The sequence below is a fragment of the Somniosus microcephalus genome, chromosome 16 (genome assembly GCF_052327205.1).
Source record: "Somniosus microcephalus isolate GS21.2 chromosome 16, FLI_Smic_1.0, whole genome shotgun sequence".
NCBI lineage: Eukaryota > Metazoa > Chordata > Chondrichthyes > Squaliformes > Somniosidae > Somniosus > Somniosus microcephalus.
The window spans coordinates 95,918,826-95,931,610 of NC_141002.1; the positions used below are offsets into that span (position 1 = coordinate 95,918,826).

At 47.0% G+C, this 12,785-nt stretch overlaps 1 protein-coding gene across 1 annotated transcript in view; it reads right to left on the reverse strand.

Annotated features, from left to right (window-relative positions):
* Positions 1–1,092: 1,092 nt before the first annotated feature.
* The window catches only part of kera (keratocan), a 34,888-nt gene continuing 23,195 nt past the window's right edge, over positions 1,093–12,785 (reverse strand). Inside the window, exon 2 of the mRNA XM_086009758.1 lies at positions 1,093–3,402. Within this exon, the coding sequence (XP_085865884.1) occupies positions 3,230–3,402 (173 nt within the window). The 3' untranslated portion in view covers positions 1,093–3,229. The remainder of the gene's footprint in view (positions 3,403–12,785) is intronic.

Genomic DNA, 12,785 nt, shown 5'->3' on the forward strand with positions numbered 1-12,785 from the left:
CGAGTGGGTTGGCCACAACTCGATGGAGGTGGGACTACAACCCCAAAAGTGGGAGTCCCGCCTCCTACTCACCTCCATTGATAAAATCCAGCCCAGAGAGTACAAAAGCAAGGAAGTTATGATGAAGCTTTATCAAACACTGGTTCAGCCTCAATTGGAGTATTGTGTCCAACTCTGGGCACCGCACTTTAGAAAGGATGTGAAGATCCTTAGAGAGGATGCAGAAAAGGTTTATGAGAATGGTTCCAGGGATGAGGCACTTCAGTTACGTGGATAGACTGGAGAAGCTGGGGTTGTTCTGCTTAGAGCAGAGAAGGTTGAGAGGAGATTTGATAGAGGTATTCAAAATCATGAGGGGTCTAGACAGAGTAGATAGAGGGAAACTGTTCCCTTTGGCGGAAGGGTCGAGAACCAAAGGACACAGATGTAAGGTGATTGGCAGAAGAACCAAAGGTGACATGAGAAAAAGCTTTTTTACGCAGCGAGTGTTTGGGATCTGGAATGCACTGCCTGAGAGGGTGGTGAAGGCAGATTCAATCGTGGCTTTAAAAAGGGAATTGGATAAGTACCTAAAGGAAAAAAAATTGCAGGGCTACGGGGCAAGTGCAGGGATGTGGGACTAGCTGAAGTGCTCTTGCAGCGAGCCGGCATGGGCTCGACAGGCCGAATGGCGGCCTCCTGTGATCATTCTATGATTCTATATTACAGTAATTTAGTTTAATGATAAGAGTAATGTGCTTGTTTATTATTCTAAATTCGACCCACATTTATTGCATCGAGAGAGTGCCAGTGAAAATGTTATCTGTGGTTTCACTGTGGGATACAATCATGCAAATCGGCTATAATTCCCCTCCCCGCTGTCTAACCAGCAGTGTTAAGCCATAGGTTAAATTCTTTGACAAAAGAGCACAAAGAGGAATTTCAGACGTGTGCACATGTCTATCCGTCATTGCAGCAAACCCATCCACAGATCTCCGTCCATGCACAAGTTGTAATAAGTTAGGTAGATTTCTTTTTTTTTGGCATTTTATTATATTGCAATAATATAAAATCACTCCAGTAGCATATTTACCTGAAATGGAAATAAATTAAACTTGTCCATGCATCTTTATTGTATGATGTTGCAATGCTATAATAACATGCATATTACACGGCACTATTCCAATATTATAAACGTCTTAACTCTAAATTACTGTATAATAAAGCACATTTTATGCATAACGATCTAGTTGCACATAGATATGCCCTCTATCATGCTGTATAGGTTTTTCTATTGTATCTAGGAATATAAAACAATTGCATTTCAGAACACATTTTAAGTGGCGATTTAGTAAATACAGGGATTATCGGATTTCCCTCCCTAAATCTCGCCGCCTTTCTCTCCTCCTTTAAGACGCTCCTTAAAACCCACCTCTTTGACCAAGCTTTTGGTCACCTGTCCTAATATCTCCTTGTCTGGCTCGTGTGAAATTTTGTTTGATAATCGCTCCTGTGAAGTGCCTTGGGACGTTTTACTACATTAAAAGCGCTATATAAATACAAGTTGTTGTTGTTGAAAATATGTCGATGCGTCTCGTCAGTTTCCTCGTGGGTCTCCAGTTAATTCAGTGAACACATCGGGTGCGGGGGGGTGGTGGCGGGGGGCGGGGGGAGTGGCGCGGTCATTTTCAAGTTGGCGTTTCCAGTGGGGAGCCTTGCCCACAGTTCCCGCGTATCAGAAGTCGGTTGTGCGCATTGTGTGAGTGAATTTACAAGGTGAGCTGGCGATGCGCGAGGCTCCCAGGCAACAGTATGAACTCCCAACATTGCCCCCCACCCTATATATAGTACAATCCGAGTGTACGCTAATGTGCCATTAGTCCTTCACTGGGATCATTTGCACAGTACTACACAAGACAAAATACTTGCAAATCGAGAAACTGTTTCCACCGGCTGGAGGGCCAGTAACCAGAGGACACAGATTTAAGGCAATTGGCAAAAAAAACCAGAGGGGGAGACGAGGAGAATTTTTTTTACGCAGCGAGTTGTTGTGATCTGGAACGCGCTGCCTGAAAGGGCGGTGGAAGCAGATTCAATAGGAACTTTCAAAAGGGAATTGGATAAATACTTGAAAAGGAAACATTGCAGGGCTATGGGGAACGAGCAGGGGAGTGGGACTAATTGGGGAGCTCTTTCAAAGAGCCGGTAATGGCACGATGGGCCGAATGGCCTCCTTGTGTTCTCTGCACAGATGCTATACTGACCTGCTGTGGGCTTACAGCATTTTATTGTTTAGTTTTAAACGTGTTTCAGTATTGAATGATAATGTATCAATCTACAAACTTACTGATCAATTGAAAATGTTATCAAGGCAGTTTCTGACTTTTATTTCTTCTTGCTTCTAGTTTTGCTATTAATTTTCTATCGTGATTTATTTTTTAAATCACAATTTAGAACGTTATAGCATACCATTGAATCCTAAGCCATTCCTCCGTTCGTTAACTGACTGCCCAGTCACGGTGAAGTTGGAGTGAATCCAATCGGCTACTTGGTGCGGCTGGCTAATGCACAGGAATATAGTGACATAAAAATGCTGCAAAGGGTCCGTCCACATCTGGAGAGCGAAAAGGCAAGTTAACCTTTCGGGCAAAACCCTTCCTCAGAAAAAGTTCTCCCCCCAAAAAAACCCACCAATCTTTCTTTTCCCTCTCCGTTAGGAAACAGGAGGAGGCCATTCAGCCCCTCCGGCCTGCTGCGCCATTCAAACAGATCCTGGCACCTCAACTCCATTTGCCCGCCTTTGCTCCATATCCCTTGATACCCTTACCTAGCACAAATCTACCTATCTTGGTCTTGAAAGCTCCAATTGTGCTCCAGCATCCACAACCTTTTGGGGGGGGGGGGCGGAAGAGTTCCAGATTTCCTCGGCTGGATGCTGACTGACTTGGATTTCAAACTTTTCCTGCCTGTGTTCCAGATTTCCAGAATTTGCAGTTTACAAAGTAGTACCTATCAGTATTTGTTCAAAACTAACGTACTTGAATTTCTGCCATTGCTACCGATGTATTAAAATTGCCCGCATTTTCCGCCACTGTTAATTATTTTTCGGTGTCTATTTTCCAGTTTAGAAGTTGTACAACTAGGAATCATCTCAGACTGCAAGCACTAGACCAGCAAGACTTGCAGTTTTTTAAATCTCTCTCTCTCTCTCTCGCGCTGTGAACTGATTTGGAGAGCAGGTTTTATTTCTTTAAATCACAATTGCAGAAAGGAGCCTAAAACACATCATCAGCTCAAGTGGAATGGGCGGCTCGAGTCCATTGCCGTCGAGGCGGAGGTAACGGAGACGAGGCTGATGATCCCTTTGGGGTGTCTGGTCAATTGTGCTGATGGGTACGGGGCAGATTTGAGGTCCATTAATGTCTGCGGGTAAAAGAAAAGCACAGCTGAGCGTTAGTTCTGTGTTCAATTAAGTTCCCGTCAAATTTACTTACATCATTGTCCTTTATTTTCTGTGACACCGAGAGGCCTAAATATTCGAACACGCTCAAAAGTGGCGGGGTGGGGGGGGGCAATCCCGGTGCTTGAATGGATAGGCCCGAGGCGCACATGATTTTGGGCCTCGGGCCTCATTACCATCGTAGAAGTGATCGGCGTACATCTAATAGGTGCCTCCCACCCCCCGGCACCAATATGGTGGGCAGCTCATTTTATGTTCTTCCTGCCTGCCATTTTGGAGGCTTAGGAGGCCGTTTAGCACCCAAAAAACGGGCACCGCATAGATACATTTCTAGGCCTTGTAGTGATCAATAACATGTCATTCTGTGGTGGACACTAGGTGGAGCTGTATATAGCTGAATGTATAAAACTACACTACCCAGCTATACATACATTAAGACTACATTACCCACAAGGCAACAGTCAAGATGGCAGCCTGCAGACAGGAGCACACATGCAGCATCTCCACAGATACTGTACCTAGAGAACGTGTACTGAATAAATGACTAGCTAGAAGCTAGCTGTGTTCATAATAAGAATGTCTATTTATTAATGAACATAACATGGTACCAGGGTGGTGAAGATCTGCTGAAAATTGTGAAAAGCGACATGGAGAATTTGGAGCCACCAGAGCGTTTGAATTTCACAGAAAAAATCGACTACAACTGGCAGACTTTTAAACAGCAATTCGAACTCTACATTGCAGCCATCGGATTCGGTACGAAGCCAGACGCAAGGAAGATAGCATTGCTGCTTACGGTTGCAGGCCCACAGGCAATAGAGGTATTTAATACATTTGTATTTAATCCAGCGGAGAACAGAAAAAAATTAGAAGATGTGCTAAAAAAATTTGATGCACATTGCTCTCCCAGAAAGAATGAGACGTATGAAAGATACATCTTCCGTTCTCGGACACAGCAACAAAATGAGACTTTTGTTAGCTTTATAACTGATCTGAAACTGAAAGCACAGACATGTAATTTCTCTGAGCTGAAAGCATCCATGATTCGTGACCAGATTGTGTTTGGTATTCATGATAAAAAAAGTCAGGGAGCGTCTGTTGAGAGAAACCGAACTAACATTGGAAAATGCTGTGACAATATGCAAAGCCAGCGAGCTAGCTCGAAATCACGCGAAGACTTTCACTGAAATCAATAATGATGCGAATGTAATGAGTGATAATGCTGCTGTTGGTGCTGTGTCCTACAAGGGGAAGAAACGTGGGCAGAAAAGAAATGAAAAGCAATCGGAGGATGAAATTTTTAATTGTAAACGCTGTGGTTACAAACACCAGTTAAGACAATGCCCAGCATTTGGAAAAATGTGCACAAAATGTAATGGAAAGAATCACTTTGCCAAACAATGCTTTTCAAAAGTAAGAACGACGAAAGGGCAACGAGTTAATGTGATTGAGGACATTGATTTAAGTGAGACATTTTTTGTAGGAATGGTGTCATGTGACGATATCAAAAAAGATACAGAAAATGTGCAGCCCTCAGAAATAGACAATGCTGAACATAAAGTTAATGCAGTAAAAGAGGACAAATGGATGATCCCACTGCAGATAAATGGAGCATTAGTTACATTGAAACTGGACACTGGGGCAAAAGCAAACTTAATCAGTATGAGTGACATAAAAAAATATGAAAGAAAAGCCCAAAATACAGAAAAAGTCAGTACTACTGAAGAGCTATAATGGACAGAAAATAGATAGCTTAGGTGTATGCAGACTTAAAGTGACAGTCAAAGACAAAGTGCATCATCTCATGTTTTCTGTTGTGGCTGAAAGACTTGATTCACTATTAGGTGACAAAGCTTGTGAAGACTTAGAACTGGTCAAAAGAGTTTACCATATAAACTGTGCCATAAGCAGACCAGATGACTCAGGTGATGAAGCAGAGAGCCCATCAAGGATGAAAAGGCCAAAGGGTATCCATGTCTTCAAAAAGCCTAGTTTCTCCAAGAAGAAAGAAAAAGACTTTAAGGTCAAAGAGAAGCCAAAGGAAGAAAAGCACAAAGAGGAAAAACACAAGGAGAAAAAGTCCAAAGATATAACCGCAGCAGATGTTGTTAAGCAGTGGAAAGAGAAAAAGAAAAAGAAGAAGCCTGCACCAGAGCAGGAAGCAGTTCCGGTGGATACTCCTTCTTCCCTCAGGCCAATCATTGGTGTTCCATTAGCCGAGGCTGCTGAGAGGACTATGCTGTATGATGGGATCCAGCTGCCAGCAGTTTTTCGAGAGTGCATTGACTACATTGAGAGTTATGGCACGAAGAGTGAAGGAAACACTGAAACCCTCTCCAAGCAAAGATCGCAAGGAGACCTCGATCTATACAAGAGCAGATTGATGACAATGCCGCAACTGCATCTTATCATTCACCGCCAGGACAATCTCATGAAGACACATCAGACTTACCCGTGTTGAGAAGATCCACACGTGAAGTAAAAGAGCCTGATAGACTTAATCTTTGAGTACAATGTAAAGCTTTGAAAATGTGTTGACTGTTTTGAAAATGTTTATGTTTATAGAGCACTAACAAAAGTGTTACTGATATTATCTTCATTGTTTTCTGGAAAGTTGAGTGATATTGATTTTGTTAATCCTCCAAAGAAAGGGGGATGTAGTGATCAATAACATGTCATTCTGTGGTGGACACTAGGTGGAGCTGTATATAGCTGCATGTATAAAACTACACTACCCAGCTATACATACATTAAGACTACATTGCCCATGAGGCTAGGCTACCCACAAGGCAACAGTCAAGATGGCAGCCTGCACACAGGAGCACACATGCAGCATCTCCACAGATACTGTACCTAGAGAACGTGTACTGAATAAATGACGAGCTAGAAGCTAGCTGTGTTCATAATAAGAATGTCTATTTATTAATGAACATAACAGGCCTGACTCTCTGAGGATAAGGAGACCAGCACTGGTGAGGAAAGGGTATTGGTGAGTGGTGTTTAATGAGAGGCCAACTCATTGAAGGTGGCAAGGCATACGAGATCATGGGCTTCATAAATAGAGGCACAGAGTACAAAAGCAAGGAAGTTATGATGAACCTTTATAAAACACTGGCTCGGCCTCAACTGGAGTATTGGCCCAGAAATTCGGGTCCCCACGGGTGAGTATGTGCTGGGTACTCACCCGTAGGCCCAACGAAAGTGCCAGTTTCATGCATGCACAGCGCATGCGTGGGAAACCGGAACTTCCATTCCCTTAAAGGAAGGGGTTCAGAGGTCGAACGCGTGTGCCGGAGAGGCAGCGCGTACGCATCGAATTTATGTTTTTTTTGCAGGTTTCTCCGGGAGGGTAAGTCTCCAGCAGCTACACTTTTAAAAAGCAGTCGCAAGGCCTGCTTTTAACAAGGTAAGTGGTGAATTAATTAAAATTAAAACATTTCTTCTACAGGTTTATTATTTTTAAATACTTTAAAGAAAGGTAAGTTTATTTTTAGCCCCATTAGAAAATGTAATTAATTTTTTCAAAAATTTAAATTATTGTTTGAAATAGTTAATTTATGTAATTTATAGTTATTTTAAAAATGTGATTTTTAAAAAATTTATTTGAAGTTTTAGTGATGTTTTGGGGCTTACAGTATTTAAAGTTTTGACAGGTCTTCCTGTCAATTTTATGAATGGGCATTTCCCTGCTACCATTGGCTCTCCATGGCCCACGTGGTCCCAGGGGACGCTTCGAACTAACTGCACCCCTGGGATACGCAAGCACTGCGCGCCGGCAGCTGGAGGAGGCCCAGGATCGGAATCCCATGCGGGCCCACAGCACAACGGCCGGCGCGCTAGGTAAGTGCAGGTCGGAGGCTTGCACCCGCGGGAAGCCCCCGACCCGAATTTCTGGGCCATTGTGTCCAATTCTGGGCACCGCACTTTAGGAAGGATGTGAAGGCCTTCGAGAGGGTGCAGAAAAGATTGATGAGAATGATTCCAGGGATGAGGGACTTCAGTTTCGTGGATAGGCTGGAGAAGCTGGGGTTGCTCTCCTTAGAGCAGAGAAGGCGGAGAGGAGATTTGATAGAGGTGTTCAAAATCATGAGGGGGGAGAAATTGCGTATCACCCTGTTTGGGGGTGGTAAAATCTGGGAGGCGGGACATTTTGCGCCAGACGTGGAAATTCCGTCCCATTCGGGTTACCGCCCCCGGAAGGAAGTGGAGCGATAAATCAAGCGCTCCACTTCCTTCCTGGGGCGGGAGCGGGGCGCACGGCTCGGCAGCGCTACGCACTGGGCCGCGTATCGCTGCCACGTACGAGGGGCTCTTCCCTCAATTAAAGGGAAGGGCCCAGGCTGCATACGCTGCCACAGAAGAAGCCACCGACCTGGACCAGCGGGGAGCGGGAGTGCTGAGCGATCTCGGCACCGAACCCGTCACCGGAGCAGCAACGAAAACGGTACATTTTTTTCAACAGCAGCCGGCCACCTCCCCTTTAATTTTCGCCCGGTAGCGGCCGACCGTCCAGTGAGCGTCGCCTGAAGCTGTCGCTGTCATCGCCCGGCACGGCTTCAGGGGGGCGATACCCAATTTACGATCTATGGGCGCAGGGGATCGGGGCGCAATGCCGTAGCGCCACCGCTAATCTCCCGCCGAATATGGCGGGAGTTGTTAGCGGCACCGCGCCCGGTCGCAAAGTCGTTTGTGCCCCGTTAGCGCCCCCGGGGGCATTAACGGGAGGCGCAAATGACCTGAATTTCTCCCCCGAGGTGTCTGGACAGAGTAGATGGAGAGAAACTGTTCCCATTGGCGGAAGGGTCGAGAACCAGAGGACAGAGATTTAAGGTGATTGGCAGAAGAACCAAAGGCGACATCAGGAAAAGCTTGTTTACCCAGCGAGTGGTTATGATCTGGAATGCACTGCCTGAAAGGGTGGTGGAGGCAGATTCAATCATGGCTTTCAAAAGGGAATTGGATAAGTACCTGAAGGAAAAAAAATTGCAGGGTTACGGGGAAAGGGCGGGGGAATGGGACTAGCTGAAGTGCTCTTGCAGAGAACCGGCACGGGCTTGACGGGCCGAATGACCTCCTTCTGTGCTGTAACCATTCTATGATTCTATTCTATGATCAGTTATAGGGTGGAGGGCAGCATGTTGAGTACCTCTAGTGAATTCATTGTGGATATAAATCTGAGTGAGTCTGCTTTCAAATGGAGCCGTATTGAGGGTCCAGTGGACAGTTTGGAGGAGCTTAGTACTCAGATAAACATTGCTGTCTCCCTCAAGGGATGTTAGGATATGGATCACCGGTTACCTGTACTGCAGCCTGACTTTGAACACATGCAGTGGAGATCTCAATCACACAGGCCTTTGGACTATTTCTCATGAACATTCCCACCATTGGTGTGAAAGTTCTGGAGGTCAAAACATGTGTTTGCTGACTTCAACTCACTTGGAGGCAGCCATGACAGAAGTAGTCTAAAAGCCGGTAGATGCTCACACAAATCAATAGGCACTGGGAGGAGATGTCCTCCAACAGTGGCACACATTGAGGCCAATAATGTGGTCCTGGCACAGCAACACCAGGACCTCGGTCATATTTAAAAAAAAAACATTTTTCTCAATTCATTCCTGGGATGTGGAGGTCGCTAGCAAGGCCAGTATTTATTGCCCATCCCTAATTGCCCTTGAGAAGGTGGTGGTGAGCCGCCTTCTTCAACCGCTGCAGTCCGTGTGGTGAGGGCGCTCCCACAGTGCCGTTAGGGAGGGAGTTCCAAGATTCTGACCCAGCGATGATAAAGAAACAGCTGATATATGTTCATGTCGGGATGGTGTATGTAGGTTTCTCAAAATTCCCACATTCCCCAAAAGTTATGGATAAAGAGACCCTGCATGGACAAGTTATTAAAAAGGGTACCCAAAATGGACTCTGAAACCTCGTGACCAAAACCGACAGGATTTTAAAAGCAAGGCCCTGCAAAAAGGCAGGCCCTGAAACGAAACCTAACATGCATAAAGCTGTGGAGAGACTTTGTAAAGCCAGACAGCTCGGTAAACACAGATCAAGTCAGAATGGACCTAATCAATCTGTTTGCATACAAAATAGGTAACAGCTCACAGGTAGCTGCCGAGCCAGGAAACCCGGTTATTTTTCATAAATAACAAACAGCCAGGATATCGAAGCCATTAAAACAAGGAGACAACCACCCCAGAAGTCGTTAAAATAAATGACTGTAATCATTTAGACGAGCCCGCCAAAAGTTAGACAAAGAACTGGCCTGATTTGGTGCGCAGGTAAGGGGTGAAGAACCGGGTATAATTGTAGGCCCATCGGTAGTGATTGCTCTCTTATCTCTTGCTGCTTAGCCCTTCTCTCGATCGCTCGCTTCCTCTCCTCCCTCCCCATGCTGCTCGACACCGAGGACGCCCATTACAACACCGGGGGCCAGACGCGGGAGGAGGACAGAACCGAACCAAATGAGCACAGGACACACAGGCCGCAACCGGCCAGACGAGACGAGATGACACAAATGGTAAACCGGTAAAGGCAGAGAAGGGCAGCGGAAAGACGCGTTGGGGGACAAACGGCTTAGTTATAAGCTGGCGTTTGTGAGAATAAGTTGGTGTTCAAAGCCTTTGAGAATAAGTTGCCGTTTAATGCCTGGCTAGAAAAATCGGACAGTCAAGCCCTTTTAAGAATAAGATGGTGTTCGAAGCATGGGTAGTAAAATCAAGTTGACAATATAAACCGCCAACCGAGCCCCAACCGTCAAAAAACCCGTCGGCAACCAAACCGTCTGAGGAAGAATAAGAAGACCCATCGCGAATCAACAAAGACATTGACGAAGAAGAAAGGGGTACTTTACTCGGACGGCTCCATCACCACGCCCTGTGACCACGTGACGATGGCGAACCCCAAAGGACAACACAAGTGAACCTCAAAACCCATTGCCAGTTAAATCAACAGGTTTCGAATTGGTGAGCATGAATTCCTGGCCCCTCATAGCTTAATCTAGTTAGGTATTGGGGGTGGGATAAGGATAAGGGGATCTTTGATGTATTTGTTTCCCTCGATGTGCCGTGTGTTCCCCATTCCCATATAAGGGTAATTGTTTTATGCCTGTAACTATATCAGCAATTCTCAGTAAGATTGTGTTGTATTGTGCCTTTAATAAAAATTACGGTTTTCTTGTACCAAACCACTTGCCTACTTGATTTTCTGTATCACCGCCTGTACCGAAGTCCGGTGTCTGGAACCCAGGGGTGTGGGAGCGATTCGAACTGCTCAGGGACAGTCAGGGGCAGAGCTGACTGGGCACACACCACCCCCTACAGAAATGGCGACCGCAGCAGGACACCGGCAACAGGGGTGCGATACAGTAGACAATGGTTCGGACGAGCAAACCATGATGGAGGAAAGGATTTCTGATTATGTGTTTAGCAAGGTGAATATCACAAAGAAGCGGATCACCACTCTCTTAAAGGCTGGGCGTCCGGTAGATGCCGCAGCTAAGTGGACAGAAGGAAAGGAGCACAAGAAATCCCTAGAGAAGGCAGTCTGGCTGATGTGTTTCAAGAAGCAGGTCCAGCTTTTGGACAGGCTCTTTGCAGCACAGGCAGCCAAGATAAAGGAGTCAGCCCTGGAGATCCAGGTCAAAGCTCTAGCAGGGGAGAAGTTACTGATAGCATTGCAGGCCCTAAATCAGGAAAGGGTACAGTTAATGGGAGAACATAAGGCCAGGTTGGAATACCTACAGTGCCAAGTCACCGAAGCCAAGGGTAATGAGTTGAGGTTGCGGGAAAAGAACGCCCGCCTAGCGAGACAAGTAAGAGAGCAAGAGGAGAAAGTGAAGGATATAAAGGCAGCTTACAAGCTAATGATTTAACAGGGGTTTGAAGATGCAGATCATGGCCCCTGCAAGGAACAGATAGAGAATCTGAGCCTGGCCCTAAGGAAGGCAAAGGGCATGGTGTGCCTCATAAGCCCGAAGGCAGGCCAAGCGGATTTCACAGGGAACGAGGGGAGAACAGTTAAGACATCACTGGTAGTGCCAAGGGGTGACCCGGTTGAGGAACAGGAGGTCCCACGACCACCACCCGTTGCGCCAGATTTTAGCGAGGTCTGGAGGCAAGGTGGGGTGGAGTCAGGGGTAGAAGCGGAGGTGGAGCAACCCCCGCAAGAGAGGCCGGAGCCAGGCCCGATGTGCCCAGCCCGGCATTGGAGGTTCAGCCCACCTGTTAATGGCGAGGATGAGGGGCCCCTCCAAAACCAGTTCGTATTACCCTATAGCACTCAACAGCTCAGGGCTAAGGTGAGCCATGTCCCAAAGCTCTCTGAAAAGGGAGACCCCTCGATCCACTTCAGGGAAGTAGAGCAGGCAGCCAGCGTCAACGACTGCGATGGCGCTGAGCAGGCCAAAATGCTGCTATTCTCCCTGGAGAGTAGGCTCCTCCAATCCCTCTCAGACGAGTGTAAGAAGGGACAGAGCGGGTATGAGGAGCTCAGGGATGAAGTTCTGGAGGCCATGAGGATGAATGAGGGATGTCCTTTCTCCCGTGTGGAGAGGACCGTGCAGCTCACGGGGGAAACCCCGCAGGCTTTCGCGGACCGGTTATGGCCGGTTTATAGGAGCGCCTGTCCTGGGGCACCTAACCGGGCATTCCTGAACTGGGATCAGTTGGCCCATTGGCTCCGTTGCCTGGTGGCAAATAGCTTGCCAAAGGTCCGGGCCAAGGCGGAAGTCTGGTTCGATCCCAAAAATCCCCAGACCACCGAACTTAGGGTGATCAGACAGTTGACCCTAGCCTATAAGAACGGTAGGGGAGCCGATGCACACCCACCTAAGGGGAAGGTGCATGAGGTAAAACCCGGACAGGGTAGGAAGGAGTGGCATCAGGAAGGGAATAACCCTTCTAGCACTAAGCTTAATTGTTACGGGTGTGGGAAGGACGGACACTGGAGGAAGGAGTGCAAAAACCCTTGGAAAGATAACAAGGGAACGAATTCCACAGCCCCAGCCCAAAAGGCAGAGGCAGGAATCCCTCCCGCCGCGGTCGAGTCATTTTTGGACACCATGAGGTCCTTATTGACTGGCCATGGGAGAGTACCAGCCACTACCGGTGCTCTGACTCCGTCAGCCCCATCCAACCCACAGCCCTGACTAGAACCAGCGCAGCCTGTCGACCTGTGTCCCCTTGAAAACGATGAGGGGAGCAGGCCCTGTGTTAAGATGCGGGTGAAGACGGTGCAGGGGAGATATTCGGTGGACACTGGAGCTTCCAGCACGGTAGTCCATTCGGAAGACCCGACCAATTCACCCTGGTCTAACGAGGTCCCATTTAGCCTAATGGGAGCCATAGGG